Source organism: Periplaneta americana, chromosome 11 (genome assembly GCF_040183065.1).
Source record: "Periplaneta americana isolate PAMFEO1 chromosome 11, P.americana_PAMFEO1_priV1, whole genome shotgun sequence".
Classification (NCBI taxonomy): domain Eukaryota; kingdom Metazoa; phylum Arthropoda; class Insecta; order Blattodea; family Blattidae; genus Periplaneta; species Periplaneta americana.
In genome coordinates this window covers 79,238,002-79,263,034 of record NC_091127.1, presented here as the reverse complement: position 1 = coordinate 79,263,034, position 25,033 = coordinate 79,238,002, and the positions used below count along the sequence as shown (strand labels likewise).

General features: G+C 32.2%; 1 protein-coding gene across 1 annotated transcript; it reads left to right on the top strand.

Annotated features, from left to right (window-relative positions):
- Positions 1 to 298: 298 nt before the first annotated feature.
- LOC138709122 (ADP-ribosylation factor-like protein 3) lies at positions 299 to 9,601 on the top strand. Its single transcript, XM_069839657.1, has 4 exons — positions 299 to 455; positions 652 to 912; positions 1,797 to 2,033; positions 8,942 to 9,601. The coding sequence occupies exons 1-4, from the start codon at positions 453 to 455 to the stop codon at positions 8,981 to 8,983; spliced, it is 543 nt and encodes a 180-aa protein (XP_069695758.1). The 5' UTR covers positions 299 to 452; the 3' UTR covers positions 8,984 to 9,601.
- The last annotated feature ends 15,432 nt before the right edge of the window (positions 9,602 to 25,033 follow it).

Genomic DNA, 25,033 nt, shown 5'->3' with positions numbered 1-25,033 from the left:
ATTTCTGTCTGACAAAATTGGTGAATTTGTGGTTAATTAAGTAATTAATTATAGAATTTATTAAACATTTTCAAAGATTGATTTTCAACGCGACATTTTTCAAACATCCCGCCTTTACAAGCGAAGAATGAATAATGTTGGTGTCTCTGAACAATTGCTTTGGAGACTTTGACAAAATAAACATTCAAAAGTAGATTAGATAAAACGTCCTGAGGTTTTATTTATAATTTTAAAGATGTACTTTAATAACACGTAAAATTATCCATTATGCTAGGTTTATTTATAGACTGAAAACGTTTCATTATATAATTGGCAACCCTGAATCGTGTTGTATAAACATTAAACAATCCAGTGGGAGTTGGTGTTGTTTGTTCGTATTTTGTATACTAATTTGTGTTACCTTACTAGTTGCTGTGATATCTCAAGTTGTTCAATATAATAGAAGAAACACAATGGTAATGTCTTCTATTTAAGTGTTGTTTAAAAAAGAAAAATTGTTTTTGACATCTTATTACGCTAAGAAATAGGTTATGAACACAGTTTGAGTTACAGCTTAGGCACTGTCTTTTCTTTCTATTTTTTTTTTGTGTTTATGTTATACTTGACTTAATACATAACTAATGGGAGTATAAACGAATTTAATAATTACAGGGGCTACTGTCAATTCTTCGCAAGCTGAAATCGCAACCAGATAAAGAGCTGCGATTATTATTACTAGGATTGGATAACGCTGGTAAAACAACGTTGTTGAAAAAACTTGCCTCGGAGGACATTGCACACATTACACCAACACAAGGATTTAATATAAAATCTGTTCAGTCAGAAGGCTTTAAGCTTAATGTATGGGATATTGGTGGCCAAAGAAAAATTAGACCGTATTGGAGAAATTATTTTGAAAATACAGATGTCCTGGTAAGTAAATGGTACCACACCGGTACCGCATTGCACCCAAGTAACTTAGTTTGCATTCACTTTTCTTTTTGGATCATATGGTAGGCCTAATATTATGTATCAACGAATACTAGGCCTAGGTCTACAATCGAACTAGCAATCGCTTATGACTCACAAAATCATACAGAAACTAACAGTTTTAGCAAATAAAATGAAATACCAAAAAAAATTGCAATTTCTTTTCTTTTACAAAAATACTCTTTTTTTTTTATTATTATTCACTGATTTATAGTACCACCATGCTCATAAAAGGATAGTATTTGATGAACTAAGTAATTATAATGAAACTGAAATAAAAAACACAGAGAACTAATGTCAGCGCATTTCGAACTGGCGGATCCAAGGTCAAGCAATGGACTGCATTTGTCACGTGTGCTTACCCCATTCTCCTCAACTAAAGTCATCGGCTAAATCTGAAAGAACAGATCGCCAGTAGGGGAAGTTATCTCCAACCTAGCCTCATGACAGCTGCTCTCTGTCTACTGTCTACTTTCCACCAGGTGGCTCACTCCTCCTAAGCTCACCATAATGAAACGTGGATTCGACACTCTCATGCATTTAGCATAACACAACGCACAACAGCTTCTACGATCTGACTCGTGCATGGTTTGTATGTGACCTTGATCTGCCAATTCGAAATGTGCTGAGTATAAGTAAGTTTTATAATGAGACTGATCTAATGAATTGAAATTGAGAGCAAGAACAGCTAAGCCAAGATTTTCTATCGTTTTTTGTCTACATGTGCTGTCTTTGGTGCCCTATTCTCATGCTTCACCATTTATTTATATACATTTTTGCTCTCATTAGAATCCAAATTTACTCTTATAAAACGATTTTTTTTACAGATATATGTGATAGATAGTGCTGATCGAAAGCGGCTGGAAGAAACTGGTCATGAGTTAGAGGAATTGCTAATGGAAGACAAGTTAGCAAATGTGCCATTACTAGTTTATGCAAACAAGCAAGACTTGTTACATGCGGCACCTGCATCAGAAATTGCAGAGGGACTAGGATTGCATACTATTAAGGATCGTCCATGGCAGATACAAGCTTGCTCAGCTACAGCAGGAGAAGGTGTAAAGGTGAGAGAATTTGGTTGAATAGTGCTTTGTTTGTTTAGAGTCTAATGATTACAATTTGTTCTTGCCTCTGTATAGAATTACGGTAAGTATCATAATCAAGTGTATTGATCACTGAAAGTGAAGATTTTTCAAGATTATATAGATTTGCTATGTAACAACTTTGAATCTCCCTCCTTGTACCAAATAACTTATTTCATACTAACATAATAAGCAAAAATATAAGTTAACAAAATAATGAAATTAGTAAGTTAGACTAATTTAAGTGTTTGAATATACAAATGACTTCATGTGATGATTTACGAGAGATATCGTAAACAACCGTACCAGTAGATCTACATAATAAAGCATCAGCATTGAAGAATTAGACTGACATTCATTTGTGTCGTTCTTATATTCAACCACTCCATGGGCTTCACAGAAAACTGGAAAATTGTCGTTCTCTTCTTCCTCTCCTCTCTCCTGTCCCACCCTCTTCCTCTAGATCTCTTCTCTCTCGCTTTTTTTTCACTTCTCTATTTCCTGAAACCAGATACTCTTAGGTATGAGTCATTTCACGTCAAATCGTACAAATTTGAAGAAAAATTGACCTTCATGTCATTGATTTCGTTGAAATAAAATCCTAGCTACATATTCTGTAAACAAAAAAATGAAATCCAGGTTGTTTTTATTAGTCTCTCTTTTGATTATTTGGTAAATAGCAGTAAAGTTCCTAAAATATTGTACACTTTGTTGTAGGTCTAGTTATTGGTATTATCGCCACGGCCTCATACTTAACATGCCGGCATCATACAATAACGTGCAGTGTGCTTTTAAAACATAATTTTGCCAGCCAATTGTTACCCTGTAGGTTTCACTCTAAGTGTCATGTTATGTCTACTTCGTCGATAAGAATAAGCACTAATTTGTTATATTGTTAAATGGTATTATTAGACTTATTATTATTATTATTATTATTATTATTATTATTGTTATTATATACGAGTGCATTGACATTCTTAACTCTTAATAATAACTTTTTAATAATAATTTTTAATCACATACCTAAATGTTCATCCTCAGCAAAAGACATTGCAACCTCGGTTTTAGTCCTTGTGGATTAGACAAGTAGGTGTCATTTTATAATGGAAGCAGCTTATTGATTGCAACATTGAAATTGAGGCGAGTTATTAGAGCGGCGACACAAGAATTTGAAAACAATAAAACAATTAAATTTCAAAGATGTTCCGAATGTTACACACGAGACCGCTCATAGACCTGCCAAATGTTAAGCATGAGACCATGGCGATAATAGATTTGAATATTTTTGGTATTTTCAGATGTATATGTTACAGTCAGAATGTGAAATCTGTCAAAACCCGAAGCTTCTAGGAAATTTTAGTTCTGACAAAGCTCTTAGGAAATTATAGTTTTCACTTACGTAATCCAGTTACATCTAGAAATAACTATGGCTCTTTAGGAAATCCTAGTTTTGACCAATATAATTCAGTTAGATCTAGAAATAGGCCCAACCCATTGTAACAATTTTAGAACACGAAATCCGACAAAACCCGAAGAAATTCTAGTTTTCACTTATGTAATTCTATTACATCTAGAACTAATGTATTACTAAAAAGACTTTAGGAAATTGATACTCCCACATGAACATTATTATTGCTACTGTCGTTGTTATTGAAACACAAAATAGTTTTATTACACAAATAATTATGTTATTGGATGCTTAAATATACTATTTTTGTTGTCGAATTATGAATAATTATGTTACAGAACTCAATATTATTACTTTTTGTCTCACAAGTCCCTTGTTGCGACAAGCCGTGCTATTGTGATATTTAGAATTGCAGAGAATTTTTTCTTCACATACAAGCACCACTTCAAAACTTTTTGTTTTTGCAAACACAATGAATGAACCCTTGTCCGCTTCCGATGACTTCTTTCTTTGCTGCAGTCCTCAGCGACATTTCTGTATCTGGCACCTGTTCTCGTGTCAAGAAAATTTGAGGACATATATCAAATTCGGATCTGAAAGAAAGTGTTATGTACCGAGTTTTGATGAAATTAACTACACTATCAGTTCTTATAGTTCAGTGAACCTACCTCCAATAGGCTATAGTTTATTCGAAAGTCCATCCTTTGTTTCAATTCTGTACAAGTTATCGTCATTTCTCTCAAGCACAACTCCTATGAGGTTTCGGAAGTTGGCCTTTACCCTGTCGATATGATGTTACCTCCTATACCAACTGCAGGATGCATTGCATCTTACTTGAAATCGTTACAGCGATTTTTTACTAATAACAATAAATTTATTTCTAAATCTAAATTAATTATATCAGTCAAAACCAGAATTTCCTAAAGAGCTATAGTTATTTCTAGATGTAATGGAATTACGTAAGTGAAAACTATAATTTCCTAAAGAGTTTTGTCAGAACTAGAATTTCCTAGAAACATTGAGTTTTGACAGATTTTCTGTTCTTACTGTAACATATATAATCTTTGGCTCATTTTGAAGGTTAAAATAGTATTTTGTTTACATATAAAACAAAAACAATTCCTTAATTATTTACAATTTTTATAAAACACAGTTATTAACATTGTTTTGAACCTCAATGACTTGCTTTAAAATTCCTGAAAAAATTCCCACAAATAGCTCAAGATTTTATAGAATCCTAGAGATTTTATAGAAGAAATCGGAATTGAATTCCTAGTAATTACTGAGATATTAAATAACTTGCCAATTGATATATCGTGAATTGACCAAATTACAGCAATACCTCTGTGTTCCAGTTTGTTGTCACACTATAGGCTATAATGTGTACAAGGTTGAAGATCTGGATACATTTAAATGAGTGTAATTTATCATTTTACAGACTATCACGTCCATCACTCCATTTTACATGAACTCAACATGCTATTTTATATTTAATTAACATTTCAGTCATTAGTTAAAATTTACAGTTTTTAATAAAAGCAATTATTACATTTTATGCCACAACTGCATTCAAAGTAGCCAGCAAATAGTGAATGTTAGACACTACCTCTCTGTTTATAATATACTTATAATATAAATCTCTGAATCAGATAATTTTTCACACTGAAAGAGTTGCTTGTAAATTGGTGTAGGAAGCTCTTTTAATGACCAAACTGACTTGTGGGAAAATGCAAGAATAATGTATTTCCAGAAGAAAATATATTACCGGTAATGTTGTGAAAGTTCACTTCATGTATTTGAAGGAAATATCAGATAAGATGATAATTTTAAAATTCATTGCTTTTGCCCTTAATTTCGTAGAATGATCCTATGGATTGTTCATTGTAGAGTTGTAAATGGTGTACTGTATTAAATTTTCAGTTCCTGGACAAGTATTACATCTTTTTAAATAACAAATGATGGGAGATTGCAGAAGATTTATGACAGTCTTTATAATTAGTGAGAATATAATCTGAATTTTGCAGTGAGATGAGAAATGTTAATACTGTCTGTGTGTCGTTAAGGTTGCATAATATCAATCATTTCTGCATCTAAATTCTTTTCTTTAACAGAAAATTTTTTTACAGCTCATAACCCTGCTTACTTTATCTGAATTATAAAATTGAACAAGCTTTCTATTGCACATGGTTCAAGACTTCTTCCAGATTGAAGGTTAGGGAGTGCTAAAATTCCCTTTCCTGCAGCTATTTATTTACATATTCATGTCACGTGTTCAAAGTGCTTTATTATCTGTAGGAATAAATGTCAAAAATTGTTAATATTTATTTGTTTTGAAGATTTCTGTGATCTGTTTCATTGAAAGAATCTGTTAGTTTTTGTATATTGTCAGAATTACTTGGATCTCCATCTGAAGTTCTTCTTCTAAGAGTATTCAATATGAAATATTTTATCCTTCATTGTTCGTGATATTTTCTGCAACTATTCTCGTGGATTTCGTTCTTGTGACAGTTTTCTTTATTGATATTTTTCGAGTCGTCATTAAACTGTCATTCTATTTTGCTACATCTACAGTGCTCGCTCTGAGTTACCAGAGGATGAGTTGGGGATCACACTATCTGGATATTATTTTTCTTTTGTTGTTACATGGTATCATTAATACCAAGTACACACAACTCACTTGCACTTTTTTCCTTGGTTTTTTTTATTTTAACATTGGCAGTTACTGTAAACTTTTACATCACAGGACAAGTTTACACCTTATTTACTTACTTATGGCTTTTAAGAAACCCAGTGTTTCATTGCGACCCTCACATAAGCCCGCCATCAATTCCTATCCTGAGCAAGATTAATCTAGTCCCTAGCATCATATCCCACCTCCCTCAAATCCATTTTAATATTATCCTCCTATATACGTTTCGGCCTCCCCAAAGGTATTATTCCCTCCGGCCTCCCAACTAACACACTATATGCTCTTCTAGATTCGCCCATATGTGCTACATGCCCTGCCCATCTGAAACATCTGGATTTAATGTTCCTAATTATGTCAGGTGAAGAATACAATGCATGCAGTTCTGCATTGTATAACTTTCTCATTCTCTTGTAACTTCATTCCTCTTAGCTCCAAACATTTTCCTAAGAAACTTATTCTCAAACACCCTTAATCTCTGTTCCTCTGTCAAAGTTAGAGTCCAAATTTCACAACCATACAGAACAACCAGTAATATAACTGTTTTATAAATTCTAACTTTCAGATTTTTTGACAGCAGACTAGATGGCAAAAGCTTCTCAACCGAATAATAACATGCATTTCCCATATTTATTCTGCATTTAATTTCCTCCCGAGTGTCATTCATATTTGTTACTGTTGCTCCAAAATATTTTAATTTTTTCACCTCTTCGAAGGATGAATCTCCAATTTTTATATTTCCATTTCGTACAATACCCTAGTCACGAGACATAATCATATACTCTGTATTTTCGGGATTTACTTCCAAACCTATCGTTTTACTTGCTTCAAGTAGAATTTCCGTGTTTTCCCTAATCATTTGTGGATTTTCTCCTAACATATTCACGTCATCCGCATAGACAAGAAGCTGATGTAACCCATTCAGTTCCAAACCCTGTCTGTTATCCTGAACTTTCCTAATGGCATCTCCTAGAGCAAAGTTAAAAAGTAAAGGTGATAGTGCATCTCCCTGCTTTAGCCCGCAGTGAATTGGAAAAGCATCAGATAGAAACTGGCCTATACGAACTCTGCTGTACGTTTCACTGAGACACATTTTAATTAATCGAACTAGTTTCTTGGGACTACGAAATTCAATAAGAATATCATATAAAACTTCTCTCTTAACCGAGTCATATACCTTCTTGAAATCTATGAATAACTGATGTACTGTACCCTTATACTCCCATTTTTCTCCAATATCTGTCGGATACAAAAAATCTGATCAATAGTCGATCTGTTACGCCTAAAGCCACACTGATGATCCCCAATAATTTCATCTACATATGGAGTTAATCTTCTCAAAGAATATTGGACAAAATTTTGTAGGACATCAACAAAAATGATATTCCTCGAAAGTTATTACAGTTAGTCTTGTCCCTTTTCTTAAAAATAGCTACGATTATGGACTCCTTCCATTGTTCTGGTACAATTTCCTTTTCCCAAATAGCAAGTACAAGCTTATAAATTTCGCTAGATAATGTGTTTCCACCCTCTTGTATTAATTCTGATCAATACCTGGAGACTTGTACTTTTTCAGATTTTCTATCGCAATTTCGACTTGAAAGTGTATGTTCGGATATAAACAAGTTTACATATTCCATTTTTAATTTTACAAACATTGCAGGGGTCAAAGCTCTTCATATTTTATTTCTGTGTCTATGGTTTGGTAATTTACTTAATATTTTATTTCTGACTCTATTTGATAATTTAAATTAATTAAAACAGTAGATATGTCTGTTTCTACGAAGTCAGTCATTATTTTACGTGTATACATACAACATGACACTACACAAGTTTTAGTTTGATTAAAGGACAACTTTTGACATATTACATGCTTTTAAAACTAGAGTATATCTGTTTATTTTTAGTAACAGTGCTGGTAATGTTGTTGGGTGAGACTTAGCTTCCTCATCACTCCCTGTCACCTTAGCTAACACAGATATGCTCCTGAGTCTTCTGTCCCGAAAACACCACCAGTAAATTATTAGCACAGTTACTTCTTACTCGAATTCCTTCTCAAACAAACGTTGTTGTTTTCTAATAGTTAATGTCAAACATTTCAAATAATACGATATATTTTTTCTCTTTTTTCAAAGTAAGTCGCTGCTATATATAAAAACATATTTTTAAAATGGAACCTCTTAAACGGGGTCCTTTTTGTGTTTTTATTGAACCTTAAAAATAGTATAGAATAGCCCAATTTTTGCACTTAGAAAGGACATAAACATGGAATGTTTGTCATTTATGAAATCTTATGAATAACGATTTTTATATTATATTGCTCGCGAATTTACTGAAAAAGATAATATTTAATAAATTACTATATAATTGTGTCTTATTTACTTATTTATGGCTTTTAAGGAACCCGGAGGTTCATTGCCGCCCTCACATAAGCCCGCCATTGGTCCCTATCCTGAGCAAGAATATAATTGTGTCTACCTGAGAAAAATTAAAATGGGTTATTTACCTAATTTTATCTAGAAAATTGGAGCAAATACGAAGTTGTCATGTTTTGCAAGTGTTCCTTTTGATGCAGGATGATTCATATAAAATCACAATTATACTAGAACATAATTCTGATACTCTAAAATGTACATGGATTTATATATAGGCCTATGCAAATACTTTAACTTTGAAGACTCTTTGAAGTTTTTTCTTTGCTGTAGGTATTCAGCACTGCATTAAAATTGTTGTGTAGGTCTATCATTCTGGTAATAATGATTTATTTCAAATTAATTTTATAATTTTTTTTTCCAGGATGGTATGGAATGGGTTTGTAAAAATATAAAAAAGAAATAGTTTTGTCTTCATCTGAGGAGAAAGTGACTGGATAAGAAATTTTATTATGTTTATGGTAATGAACACATACATAACCAGAATAATGAAAAGATTACATATCAGGTTTTTAGAATACTGCTTGCTGGTCATTAATACTTGGACGTACAAAAGGTTGAATTCTGCTTTTGACAAGTATTGTGATTTAGTTCTCTTCCATGTCAATATAGAAGTAATATTAATTCATTGTTCATAAGAGAATTTACTTTCATGGTAGCTATTTCTCTAACCTGTTGTACGCTATTTTTAATTATCAGTATATAAATTATTGAAGACATCATGCATAGGGTATACTCTTAGTCAGGTCAAGAAAAAAGTGAAATATCAGTTGGTGCTTTCCTCAGTGCATGCTGTTTCCAATACATCATCATAATCAGCTGGCAGCAGAATCTGGGGGTTAAATATGAAACTTGCTTTATAGGGCAACCATTCACCTACAATGTGGAGGGGAGAATTTAAAATACCACTTACTGCTGTCACAATGTTGAATATAAAATAATAAGTACAAAAAAATTAATATAATCCATTCTTAGTATTTTCCTACAGCAGCTAATATTTCTTGGCATTTTTTTTTTTTTTTTTTTTTTTTTTGCTCTAGTCCAGTGGTTCCCAATTACTTTAGAGTTGTGGACCCCTGTTTTATTTTTAAGGCAAGCTATGGACCCCACACCTTTAAATTTTGATATCTGAGTAGAAGTAGTAGTTGAGAGGTAGGTAGCAATATTAATAGCAATTAAATTGAACATACAGTATATATCTGAATCTAGATGTCATGGGAAAAATCACATCTCTTTTTGTTTTGGTCAAATCTTTCCACGTCTGGTTCACTATTTGCTACTTTTAGCCTTAAATCAGGTTCAACATTGAGGTGATTTCTGTATTTGTTTTTCAGGAAACAAAGTATTGAAAATGTTTGTTCACAAAGATATGTGATGTGCTACAAAATGGAACTAGGTGTTTCAATATCTTTTCACCTATTTTCTTATACTCAGAATATACCTTCATCCAAAACTGATCAAGTGTACATTCTTTGAAAAATATTTTAAATGAACCATTACAAGTAACATCAACAAGTTCATCTTGCTCCTCCTCAGACAAAGTTTTTAATTATACCACACCATACTCGAAAGGATTTCTTATCCATGAGTTTTCAGAATCTGTTGGAGGGAATTAATCTCTGAAGCTAGTAGCTAAATCATTCAGATGCTCAACGTTGACATGTTGACTTGTGGCAATTTATAAGTGGACTTGAGAAATTACTTCAATGTTGTGAAGGTGCTGAGACTACCACCTTCAGCTTGGCTTGCCCACTGCGGTAGTTTTATAATTGCTGCTTCAATCCTTCTTCAACGTAAAAAATATTCATACCACTATCTTGAAGATTCATATTCATTGTGTTCAAGTACGCGAAAATATCTGCTAAGTAGACTGCCATAGACAACTAAGAGAAGTTATTCAACTGATCACATGGAAATTTAGTATCACTCAAAAATAGTCGTACTTCATCACTTTTGCATACAGGAGTGCATTGGATATCCAGAGGAAAAATTTTGCAGGGTCTGCAGATCACCAATTGGGAAACACTGCTCTAGTCAAATAATAATAATAATAATAATAATAATAATAATAATAATAATATTAAAGAAGGGAAACAAAGAAAATGGCGTGAAAAATTATAATTGCTTAATTACAATTTTCAATTAAGACTTTAATCTTGGTACGAAGACACAATTTGTAAATTGTAATGGTTTATACTTTTGAACTCAAATGTACTTATCTTTGTTCAGTATCATTCCACAAGTATCATACCAAATTTTCAAATATTTTTTGTATTGTAACCTATATTGGAAATAGTATGTGGGGGCTGTACAACTTACGACATGGAGGAGAGTGGAAAATACTTTTTTTTTAGACCCAAAGAAGATAGTGCTTCATATTGACATCTCTAAATACACTAGGCCTATAAAGAGATCCGTAACTTCTCGATTTGCTTTCTACAAAATGCCTGATTTATTGAACTGTGAACCTACCATTTCTGCATTATGCTCGTGATATTAAAATTAGTAGATTTTAAACTATTAAAAATAGTTATTTATTTTTACATAATTATCTGATCCTCATTTTTTTTATACATTTCACATTAACAGAATAGAGAACAACAATATTAATAATATAATAATATTGTTTGCTCTTTCACTGTGCCTCATATATTTTAATTAGCTTTGATAAGTAATTAACCTTTCTCAGTTCATCAAAATATTTGCATATTTTTAGAATGGGTAGGTGTTATTCACACAGTGCCTACAGTTTTATGATTATAACATCGAAGGTAGAAATGACCAGCTGTAAATTAACTTTTGGCCAGTTATTTTTTAAATTTGCAGTAATACAGTATCAGGAATGTTTACATCGTGAAGTGATCTATTTATAAATTATTTGTAACAATGTATTTTCAGTGCTAGTATAAAACTTTTTTCTGTAATTTTATAAATTTTTTAGTGTTATTTAAATTTTATTGTCAAAATGTAATTTTCAGAATACAGAAGTTAAAAAAATTGTTATAGTAATTAGAGAATCTGATGCGTATTTCATTTGTCTTACTTAAAATGAATTTTCACTCGCATTATATCTGAAGTAATGAAGATTGGTTTGAGAATGTAGATATCATATGAATAAAATTTAGAATTCCCCCCCCCCCTCCCCCGAGTTATGAACACTTCGATATTTAATTATTATTGTGTCATGTTTGATCATAATCTAACAAGGCTACCATACCGAGTATATAAATTAAAATTCTTGTTTTGTTTTGCAAAATGAAGTTAGAATCTGCTTATTGTCATTGAATGTTTTTCCCTTCTTGCCCCAGGTGATGTGTCTCAGTCTTCCTAAAGACCACTTTCCATGAGAATTGAAATTTAAAATTTCATGTCGAAATAAATTACCTGTGAAAATATTATAGGTACTGTGCTGAAGAACTATTTCACGAGTAACCATAATTTCACATAGATAATAAGGTAACAAATTTAAAAATAAGTTACTCATACCTCATGCAAAAATGCTGTCAGCAAGTGGCATAGCTCTGTCGGCTAAGGTGCTTGCCTACTGATCTGGAGTTGCTCTCAGGCGTGGATTGGATTCCCACTTGAGCTGATTACTGATTGGTTTTTTTTCCGAGGTTTTTCCCAACCATAAGGCGAATCATCAGCCTCATCTCACCAAATACCATCTTACTATCACCAATTCCATCGACACTAAATAACCTAGTAGTTGATACAGTGTCGTTAAATAACCAATTGCAAAAAAAAATGCTGTCGAGAAAATTCTCATTATGAAATGCAATTTATTTGGAATAAATTCTTATTATGAAACGCAACTTATTTGGAATAATCGAAATTATAACATTCTTCAAATTATGTTAGCATAAAGAAGAAATAAGTAATTGAAACCATTAAAATAATATAGACACGCACAATAAATTTGGATTCAAGATTTCAGATTAAAGAGTTTCTCCTGTATACTGAAATAAAAAAAAATTCTGCGTTTCATTTGTTTCTTTGTGTAAACATTCCTGAATGCAAATTTGATAATATTCGAGTTCCAGTTCATATGAATGTATTCTCGTATGATGGTATATATTTATTTTCTCCATTTTGTATAAATATTAGTTTTTTGTACAGTGATCTCAAATTTGGTGCATTGTGGTAATGAATTTGCCAGTAATCTAGTCATCCGTCCATGAATAATGAGTGAACAATATTTAATGGCTATGTTATATTTGAGTATGCAAGTGGTTCCCTTATACTTATTAGTTGTAAATTTATTATCTATCACACTGCGAGGTATTCATCTCAAATTCATTTTTGAGCAAACAATAAAAAGTTTAATTTTTTTAGAAGGTTCCTAGTATATCCGAAGTGTAATGTAAAGATTTCCAAATGATGTTGATATGTAGGGTTACCACCCAGACACATTCTAGATTGTACCCATGTACAGTAGTGGCAAAAAAAAACCAGACCAACCCTTGTAGGTGATTTCAGATCCTTATTCACAGTGACAGCACGATAGACTGGTAACTAAGACTTTCGTGGTTCGAATTCTGCCTGGGAAGGAAACTTTTTTTGTTCCTTATTCAAATTTATTCCCAATACTTTTCGATTGCAGCGATATTTTACTACTTAATTAATGTATTATTCCCAGAACATGAATTTTACCAGCTTATTTTCTAATGGCTTTCGAAATGGGCTACATCAGCAGTCGAAACTACAACAATTTCAATAGATTACTCGCTATCTTGTGAATGTGGGCTTGGCATGCACAGTGGCTCATTTCGGGGACTTTGATTGTTCTGTCGGTCCGGTTTTTTTTGCCACTACTGTACATAATATTACTTGTACACTATTTAGATTGACGAACAAAAGCAACTTAGTGTTACAGTTATGATGGGCAGAATCAAATGATCTGTTCTTGATTAATATTAAGAATCAAATAATTTATTCGAATAAAAGTTCCTGAATACTTTTATCATTCGAATAACAATTTGATTACTAACTGGCAGGTTCTTGCTTCTCAGTTCTCTTATCCAACATGCAGCATGACAGCGATAACAATAGCAATGACCTGTGACAGCAGTGTAGGCCTATTGTATAAGCATAGACGTTTATATTTTTTTTATTTTGCTACTCACATGTTGTAGATATCTGCAACTTCCGATAAAGATATTGATTTCTGCATTCCATAATTAGACGAGAGAAAGAAAAAGGAGAGCGGCAAAACAGAGAAATGATCCGGACCAAGTCTTTATTGTACACAACAACGTCATGTTTGTAGGCGAGATCAGCCGAATGTATACGATTGATGAGCAGTTGGTGTTCTCGAGAACGTCCTTCTCTTCTTTCTGTTCTCATTCTTCGCTTCTCGCAGCATCTATCATCTGAGCAAATTATTTGATTACTTGTTCACGATTCGAGATATATCTTGGGAACTTACAAGAATCGAATAATTCGTATTTTTTAATTCAAATACTCCCATCACTAGTTAAAATCAGCAAAGATTTAAATTTAATGATCATTTACCAACTGTTAACTATTTTTTTCTTATCACTAAAACTTAAATGCATATTTATTCTTTGACTGCTTTAATAAGCAAGGGTTTAGATAACAGATAGCCACAAAATACAGAACATTTCATTGACTGAAAGTTGATTTCACATTGTATTTCTGCTTTAACCACATCTACAGTAAGTTTATTACGATTATCAGTCCAAAAATTTCCCATTATTGAAAGCACTAATTCTGTAAATGCATTACTGACAGGTATAGTTAACACATACCGGTACTTAACAATTACAAACAGATTAGGCAAAGTTAACTCCAACTTTTGTAAATAAAAAGCTCCACTTGGATTCACATGCATTATGTTTTGAGATAATTTGGGGAAGGACATTCTTTATAAGGCAGTATTCTGAATAGAAAGCATTCATTCCTGCAAAATCGCACAATCCAAGTTTATTTATGGCTTCTTCAAGATCATTCCATTTGATATTTTCTGTGAGATTTGATGGCTTTGAAATCGAACCACTTTTATGAATATTCAATAGCATGTTCATAAAATCTGTTCATCTTGATTTTCAGCTGCTATTTTCTGTGAGTTGTAAGGTTTTTAAGACACAAAGAAACCTAGTAGCCATAGAAGCAATCATCTAATCTCTGCTTTAGTTCCCTTAATAAATTCTCCATTATGCCATATACTTGTGGAGAAGAACATTCACTTTGCTCCATTTGTAAAATCATTTTATGAAACATTCCTAAGACATTGTTATAAAAATATATAAAGTGAGCCAGAAAATGTTAGAAAATGTCCTAAAATGCTGAAAAAAAAAAGACCTAAAAATAAACAGGACTTAAGTATTTACAGGCATTGGAAAGGATGCAAAGAAAAAAAGTTGACATGTCATCAAAATTCGTGGCCTGTTAGTAACCAAAGTCTCAGGGTTTTTTAGGTGATCAAAATCCGCGTCCTGGAAGTTTTCAACGAATTTTCTATTTCTATTAAAAATGAGGATATTCTCAAAGAGTTTTACCAATTTGTTAATGTTGAAGGGCAAAACATTATATGTTATGTAATCACTAGGTGGCTTTCTCTATATAATGAAGTGATGGGTTTTTCAGAACTTAGAAAAAGACATTCCTAATTTAATTCCTGCAAGCTCCAGCAATTGCATTAGAAGTTTCATAAAAGTCCTACGTTTTCCATAATTTATGGCTAAAGGATACAAGCATTGAAATTAAATAAAAAGTTAAAGAACGGAATACTAACATATTACAAAAAATAATAGCATCTTTAACAATCTTTATAATTTGATCAACAAAACCACCAATATCACGCTCAAATTTTCAAATGTTAAGCTTCACAGCCAGACCACTAGGAGCACACCATTTGGTCTCTGCTTCCCTGTCGTAACATGCGTTGTGTACTTCTATTATTTTGTTGTTCTATGATAATTTGTGTTCCAACAACGTGCAAAATACAATTAGGCTATTAATTTATTTTCTCTTAAGATATAAAAAAACATTGTACAATACACAACCATTATAAAAACTCATAAGTTCTACATAATGATCTTGAAATGTAAATAACTGTTACAGGCGTGCTTTCATATATGATAAAGCAGTATATTATACTGATCAATTCCATACTCTTGCCCTTAAGTATGAGAACCTTAAATAATATACAAAATATACTGTAATATGTATCACAGTCATCTCTTGGTGTCTTGTGTGAATGCAGTGAAGTTGAGTAAAGTGAAGATTATTGCACTGAAAAATATGTTATGGTAAACAGTTTAACATATGTTAGTAGTTTCATTAATTAAAAATATTCGATGTTAAAATGTCTTGTTATAATAAAGCAATGATAACAAGATATTAAATTATCTTCTATGGTCTTTTTTAAGTGAAAAGCCAAACTTTATATCATATTATATTCATAGAAGCTCCTAAAACATTTTCTAATCACCTGCGTAGCTAGGAGGTTAGCACACTTGACTTGAGCACCACTGATACAATCAGGTGTTGGATCGAATCCCATGATTGTATTAGAATGATTTCATGGCTGGGAATTTTCCGAGGTTTTCCCCAATACTAAGTGAATTTCAGTTAATCCGTGGGGAATCCTTGGACTGATCTTGCCAAATATAGTCTCACTATTACAAATTGCACTGATGCTGTTGTTGCAGCATTGTTAAGTACGTAATTAAAAAAAAAAAAAAGACATTTTCTTATTTCTGGAAAGTTCGTATTTTTATGTATCAGTTTTATTTGTAAATTGGGGAGGTGGAATGATCATACAGGTTTTCATTAATTCCCACTTTTGGTAATGAAGTCATCTGCATTCTGACATTTTGAAATCCAGTAACTTTGAGTTACATCAACGTTGATTGCAGAGTAGTATGTAAAGTTCATACCTAGAATACAATTCACTGAAGAAATAATCCCAGTTTTGTTTAATTCTTTAACACAGTCATGTTGGAGTTTGTTAATCCATGTTAGAGTTTAATGTTAGTACTTCTGTTTTGTAGTATTCTCTTGTGATGATAGACGATCATTAAAAATATTTTTCTCTTATTTGTAGTAAATGTTCTGTGGGCATTGATTATTGTTTTGTGATGGGCTGTCATAAATGGAACATTCACAATAAAAATTACATGTATTTTATCTACTCATTTCTAGGTTAAATAACTTTAATCATATTGTTTTGATAATGATAGCAAGTTTCAGACTATAAACTTATTTCCGTTTTTTGAAACTGTGTGTACAAGATCCTAATGGGGAAATAGAAATGGAAAACTTTACAAGACTTAATTGTTAAGCATTGTATAGCATTCATATTAGTTCTTCAGTATTTAAATGCTCTTTATATTGTAGGAACATGTGTGATTGTTTGAATAATAAGAACGGTCATTTTTTTTTGTTTGTGAATAAGAGTATTGTCAGATATTTGTCTCATGAAATAAATTAAACCTTTGTGGCCTGAACGAAGTGCCTTCACTGAAACCATTGGCAACCCTTGAACTGAAACAGTTTTTCCTTGTAATTATTTATGTACACTTCATTCAGTTTCAGCCATCATGTCCAATAAATGGGAACCACTTTCATATCGCATGTTTCTGCAGTAATTTTAAGCACGTTTATTAATCAGTATTAATATTTAAAAAGGTTATTCTTTGTATATGTGTATTATTTATATGTTTGACAAATTTAATGTCATTGTCAGTGGATAGTTGGTTGTAGTTCGTGGTGATGCTGTGGTTGGGTAGTCTGTAGAGGTAGTTACTGTATATTAAGTGCATGTGCTTCAGAGTAAAAAAGTAGGTCGTTTTGATTACACATTCATTTTCTGTCCTCTAATTGGAAGAAAAATAGTTAAGAAGTAGACCTACATTTATATAAAATAGATAAATTATGAAATTGAAATTGTGAAATGGGTTGTGAGATGCGCACATATTATGATGCAAATGCATAGACAAAGCAGGTACACGTTTTTTGTATTAGTGTTACATTGTAACAATATGCATATGTGAAGTTGTAGTTAGATTTATAAAATTCAGCTTCTTTGCAGTAATGTCAGCAAGATGAAAAAATTATAGTTTCTCATGAATCCTCTACAGACCCCAACCTCGTAAAGAACAAATAAAAAAATAAACAAAATAAAATGGAAAGTTCATTTGAGATACCAGAATAACTGTCCAGAATAGCCCTATTACCTCTCTATATATTTTTATTGCCATCTTTGGTTGTCTTGTAATTACCAAGCTTGCCCTTGAATTTAAGGTTCATAATTTCAGACCCAGTTTCGAGCATTGTATTCTAAAGGAAAGGCGGAAATAAACCTGGAAAGCCAGTATCTCGTAGATTTAAGACATGCGAAGAAGTCAAGAAGTCCTGTCCCTGACAAAGGGCTCCAGGAAAAATTTGTTGGCCACTTGTTGACATTGAATTTCTGTGCTGAATAATCTCTGCAGTTGGAAAGCATATTTAAATACTACTACTGCTGTTGCTGCTGCTACCATTACTACCACCACTATTACTACTACTGCTGCTACCACTACCACAACCACAACCACTACTACTACTACTGCTGCTATTACTACCACCACTACTACAGCTACTATTACTAACACTGTTACTACGACCACCACCACCACCACCACCACCACCACCACCACCACCACCACTACTACTGCTGCTGCTGCTACTATTACTACCACCACTGGTACTACTACTACTACTACTACTACTACTACCACCATCACTACACCACTATTACTACTACTGCTGCTACCACAACCACAACCACTACTACTACTACTACTACTACTACTACTACTACTACTACTACCACCACCACTAATACAACTACTATGACTATCACTGTTACTACTACTACTACTACTACTACTACTACTACTACTACTACTACCACCACTACAATGATTACCACTGTTACTACAACTCCTACCACCACTATTACTGCTGCTGCTACTACTACTACTACTACCACCATTACTATTACTACTACTGCTGCTACCACTACATCACTACTATTACTACTACTACTACTACCACTACAACTACTGTGACTACCACTGTTACTATGACTACTACTACTACTACTACTACTACTGCTGCTACCACTTTACAACAACTATTACTACTACTACAAACACTACTACATACTGCTACCATTGCTACTACCACTACTGTTACTGCTACCACTACTGTTACTACTACTACTACTACTACTACTATTATTACTACTACTACTACTACTACTACTACTACTACTACTACTACTACTACTATATTTTTACTATCAAAACTGGGATTTTCATGTATCATTTGAAAAATGTGTACCCTACATATGAAACTAAAATCATCTTGAGACATCTCAGATTGAGTACGAAGGTAGTTAGCACAAGTGGTGGATAGGCATGTTTCAGGGATGCAGATGGAATTTCTACAGCAATATAAAAAGAGCAGCATTCATTATTTCTTTGAAAAATTATTTTCGTAAAACTGTTACAAGAATGTAAGATGCAATGTTCATTGTATGCAGATTTGAATTAATAATGGTAGTATAAATACAATTTACTCTACAACCACAGGGGTATGTCCGACAATCCTTGGTAAATGCATTCTGATAACTTCACTATCTGTACTAGTCTTCGCCCTTCTCAATTGTGGTTTTTCAACTCTAATAACTAACTGTGATATAATTAACAATAACATGGGCTGGGAGTTAAAATTTTGACAAATTCGCAATTTAGTTACACAAATAGGAAATTTTAAAATATAATCCCAATACAGTGAGTGATTCCTGAACTTCACTGATTTCCCAGGATCTGAAGGCAAGTAATAAAATAATTGTGAATTTACAAAACAAATATCAGCTCTGTAATTTTATTATCATCAAAAAATAATAAAATTATGCAAATGTGAATAATTTCAACATGAAACTCTGATTAACATATGTGTGTTAATTTATATGAAAATAAAATGAATTTTAGTTCAGTATGTGTAATACATTAACAAATAATGTTGCATTTATGAAGAGAAGTAAACTTGGATATGGTGTGAAGAGTTAAAAAAATACAGTTCTTTTAAAGAAGTTATTGTCTCCTTAAATGTTCAGTATGTCAGTATTTATGTAACTAAGAAGGTCATAAGAATACAATGTCGTGCCTACACTTTTTTTGTGTGTATGTGATGGGGAGGCATATTTAATTATCGATTACACTCAAATATTTCCAAAGGCCAGAAAAGGCCAAATGGTTTAAAATTTAAATTTTTGTTTTCCAGTGTTCGTTACACATTATGCATTACTGTACTTAGTTCCTTACTATATTTTGACATGTTTTATGAAAGTACTGATATGTCTAATGTGTTTTCAGCCATTTGACCTTATTTTGACATATACTGGTACGCCATCCACTTTACACTACAAAATCATAATGTTAAATGGATTGGTGAAAAAAAATCACTTTCTCTGCATTATTCTGAGTAATTTAGCAGTTCAAGGTTTTATACAGGGAAGTTAGTAACTGCGACCATGGTAAAGTACTGGTGTTTTCATTTGTCTGTTAATGTTTAACAGCAACTTGTTTAAATGCGGGAACATAAAGTACAGTATTTATGTTTTGATGAAGCTTATATGCACAGCATACTGTTGCAGGAGTGCCTATAGAACACAAGATCTGAAAATAAAGGGACTGCATTATAATTGTGTTTTAAAACAAAACAGATTTGGCACATCTCTCTTCTGTATTTATGTGTAATAGTAAAAATTTTGTGCAAATTAAAGTATTTTGTCCCAAAAAATCTTATACTTGTTTTGTCTGTGTGGATTTCTCGTGCCTTTATGTGCATCTCATTAATGTATAGTATTTGATATGCAAATGTACACTGTGGAAAGTTTGATATCGTATGTTGGATGGTTGGTGGAGGTACACGATTTTAGACTTTTTTTTTTTAAAGAAAAGAACAATGCTTTATTTTGTATTATTGGTTTATAAGTGCCAGATGTATTGTGACAGGATGTTTTTAGTATGTGTTCAGTCAAGAAATTCGAAGACTGGTTGGAACCTCTTAAGTGATACCAATAAGGTATCACTCATGAGGCAACTAAACCAGGAGATAATGGTATAGGGTGACCAGTTCCTTTCCTCCTCCAATGCGTACATTGCTGAGTATTTGTAGTATTGGAAAAATATTTACGATTGTAACAAGAAAGGGTGATGTGTTGATTTAGTTTAGTGTGACTAAATACCAAGAATGAAAAACGAGGAAACAAATTGTTGTTTTTATGTATAATTATGTTAAAAAATTAATATGTATTGCACTGAATATCCTCTATAAAATAAACATTAAATTATCTGGAAACTACTTACCCTATATAGAAAATTTCTTCACAAGATTTGATTGATGTATTTATTTTTATTTTTATTTTTTTATTATTTTGCTGTGATAGGGGTACCTATTAGAGTTACCAGATGAAAAAATGAAAAGTAGGACATTTTATTTGAAAAGGAGAACTTTCCGCAAAAAAAAATTGATAATGTGACACTTCACGTGATAGATTCTATCTATTTTCAATTTTATATAATAAGGTAAATTGGTAGTCTTACAATAGTATACAGTAAAATTTATACAAAACTTTTTTCCTTTATATCCACACAACTCATATGAGCTGACAAGACGCTAGAACTCAACTATGAGTGCACACAAATGCTGTGTGACTTAAATTATGGCTTTCTGTTAACGTACCTCCATTCATTACTGAAGGTACATTAACAGAAAGCCACAATTTAAGTCACACAGCATTTGTGTGCACTCATAGTTGAGTTCTGGCGTCTTGTCAGCTCATATGACTTATGTGAATATAAAGGAAAAATTGTGACGGTGTCGTGTATAGTTCCTGGGGTAGCTCAGTCGGTAGAGCATTTGCATGCTAAGCAAAGGGTTCCGGGATTGATACCCGGCCCCGGAACAATTTTTCCTTGAAATTATTCAAACCTGCTTTACAGGGAGCTTCTACCTGGAAGCCAGATTTGCATTTATACAAAACTGTTATTAATCATGAATTAAATTAACTACTTAACTGTACAGATTATAAATAAGCTTGACTTTGTTTAATTTCCTGTTTGTTGGTATTTTTCTGATGACCCAGTTTGTTTGAACAAGGGCTGTTGTTTGTCATCCAGTAAACACTTATGTATATCTGTAAATCCACACAAGATGTCATACATTAAATTTTCAAACATAATTCCTCAGCCGTAGACAGTTTCTCTCTTTATCCCACTGAGAATTGAGAGAAAAGGAGGACAGTTTCTGATTTTCTACACTGCTTGGCCGGATGTAGGACACACATTTAAAAAGGACATGTCTGGCAAAATCCAGATGTCCGGTAACTCTTCTTATTTCCATCAGTACTTTTGAGTGAAATTTTGTCTTTCAGAAATATACCAAACATTTCACTGCACTTTTTACTTCGAAATGATTAGGCCCCAGTTGCTCACTCAACTTCTACTTTATTCTGATCGCTCCAAAGACAAGCGAGCGACTAACCCAAACACCTCTTGGCGTAACTAAATGGACTCACCTGACCCAGGTGCACATCTCCAGTGACTGTCAGGACTAAATAATCATACTGTATATATGTACAGCAGTGGCATGCGGTGCAATTATATGAGGGAAGCAATAATGCAATCTTTAATATGTATACTAAAAAACTGATAGCAGCAAAGTAATCGATGACTTGGGCATAGCAACCCTCATTACTGTGAATAGTTTCCAGTAATTTCATCTCTGTAGAATATGGATAACGAATTCGCCCCGAACAGGACAGACGCTCAGAAACATAATTTTGTGACATTTTAAGATTGGAGAAGTCATAGTTCTCACGATTAAAATATATCTGCAATAAATTTCTTCTTTTTCGCTTTATGGTACATTGTGTACATTTTAACAGATCTTGAAGGGGTTAAATGTTTCGTCGAATAATAAGTCCATGGTGCTTAAAAAAATTAAGTTATTATTCGTATCTTCTTAATGAAAAAGGTTATAAGCAGGCAGTGCATTTTCGTTCCCAAACATGCAGCAGAGCGAGTTTCTTCTGGATGCATAAGCAGATTAGAATTGCAGGCAAGCAGGTACACATAGGGTCATTAAATAATAATGATGTAATGTATTACAAATATGCCCCTGTAACGTCATATGATGTATAAAGAACATTCTCTTAGTTTAAACAAATTTTATATGATGTTCGTAAAAGATTTGCATTTCACAACCTCAGAATATATGTCTTTGTTCACTGCAACGGGATAGGTTTTGATAAATTATTTGTGTATATTGTATAAAATGTAAATATTGCAATTTGTATATTGATTTTTGTTATTATTTTGTCCCTGTAACATCATATGACGTAGGAAGAACATTTTTTTAGCTTAAACAAATTTTTACTGGCAATTACAGTAAAAGATATGAATTTCATAATCTCATAATATATAGTTTTGTTCACCGTAACGGAGTTGATTTCGTTAAATTAATTGTGTATAATATTATTTTATAGAATATTTAGAGTTAATGTGAATCATGTTTACTATTATGTTCTATAATATATATTTTATATACTAGTTCAGTATTATTATCGATCTAATTATATATTCTGCCATATGTACCGCTGATATTTTATAGAGAGCTAGTTTCGCAGTGTTAGTGCGTTAAAAAGTAGCTGGACAGACCATTTCAATTTAGTAGCAATCCCACTTACAGTTGTCATGCTCCATTATTATTGAATACCGAACTAGATTATACCTTCCGTAGTGTCCTGACATAAGCATTTAGGGTCAGAGTTTGAATCCTAGGATATAGTAACCGATAACTTTCCTAACTTGTTTGGGAACGAAAATGCGCCGCCTGGTTATAAGAAAGATATAACCCATAGTATTAATTCTCCATTGTACTTAAACAATTTTTGTTTAAAGCAGTTCTTCACTTGCACCTAAGAAAAAAAAATATTTTGGATGAGCAAAATAATTAGACATTCTGTACATTTAAAAACTTCAACTTTTTTCATATGCATAACTTTGTTTGAATTTAGAATGTATTTTGTAATTTACGCATTACATTTTTTTATATTTATATACCCTTATTAAATCTGCAAAATGTTTTGGAACACAAGAGGCTTAAGTGCAACGTCTTGTTATAAAATGGCTATTTTTAATATCTTAATTTAAAAATTTTTTCCAAATTTGCAGTGAACGACTTCATATAACCAATACTCAATATGTAAGCACAAAACAGACATCGTAGACTTTGCATACAATTTTCCATTGCCACTTAACTTTAAACTCAATTTTCTTAACATTAGATTTATGTCACATATATCCCTTGTGCTCTAGACCCCTCAATTATGCTTATTGTGATGAAATCGTTCACATCTTGGTGAGTTTGCTCAGTCAATTCCGACCATCCTGTATATATGTATATAGGGGTGATAAGGTGGTCAGTTTGGTTGCTTCAGGAGAAAGAATGTTTCAATTTCCAATAAACTTGATGTTGCCATACTTGTGAGTAAACTTTTGTGAACTAAAGCAACCAATAATAATAATAATAATAATAATAATAATATAGGAGAATGCTGTACATACATTTTGAGTCACTGCTCACCATTGCTTGCAGTAATGGGTTGTTGTGGGGTGAGACATTAATGATCCCTTTTGGATAATGGAAAATGCATAGTAAGACAATAAGTTTATTTCTATTCTACAATTCTTCTTACAACTAAGTGTTATAACAAAGGATAATACTTTTTCCTTGGGTGATTTTATAAAAATGCCGTATATATGGTACTCATTCCACTCATATTCAAAATGTCTTTTTCTAGAAAAATATTTTTATAAATTTTATAACATTAATATCAAAATGTGGTTACCCAAAGTTTTTTAAAATGATTTGAACATTATTCATGAGCAAATTCGCATAATATTTTCCAGAATTTTGTTGAAAGTCTGGATATGAGGTCTTTGTAGTAATTGGTGTGATTTATTCATTCAGAATAAAAGTATCATGAATTAAAACACTCAACCATTCTACCAATAATGGCATTGCCAACCAAGAAATTCAGTTTACAATATTTCAATAAAAAATACACCTGAGAAATAATTAATTTCCCATTCATAACACTGTACAAATATTGATTGCTTCTCTCCTTCATTCTTTCATACCTTTCATACCTTCTAGTCACATTCATACATTCAACTGTCAATATTCTTTCAGTACTGCTCTTATAATGTACTTCATTTTCATCTGAGATAATAATTTATGTGGAAACAAACGTTAATATATATTATTTTTTCTAAGTTTAATTATTTATTGACAATGTTGCAATTTTTGCAGTTCACTTTGATTAAATTGTGAAATACAAAGAAGTTTAAGAATTTTGTAACTTATGAAATAG

Bases quoted from the DNA above. Each gene is read 5' to 3' on its own strand.
- LOC138709122 (XM_069839657.1), top strand. The intron at 913-1,796 runs GTAAGTAAATGG...TTTTTTTTACAG, and splicing joins TTGAAAATACAGATGTCCTG to ATATATGTGATAGATAGTGC. The intron at 2,034-8,941 runs GTGAGAGAATTT...TTTTTTTTCCAG, and splicing joins CAGCAGGAGAAGGTGTAAAG to GATGGTATGGAATGGGTTTG.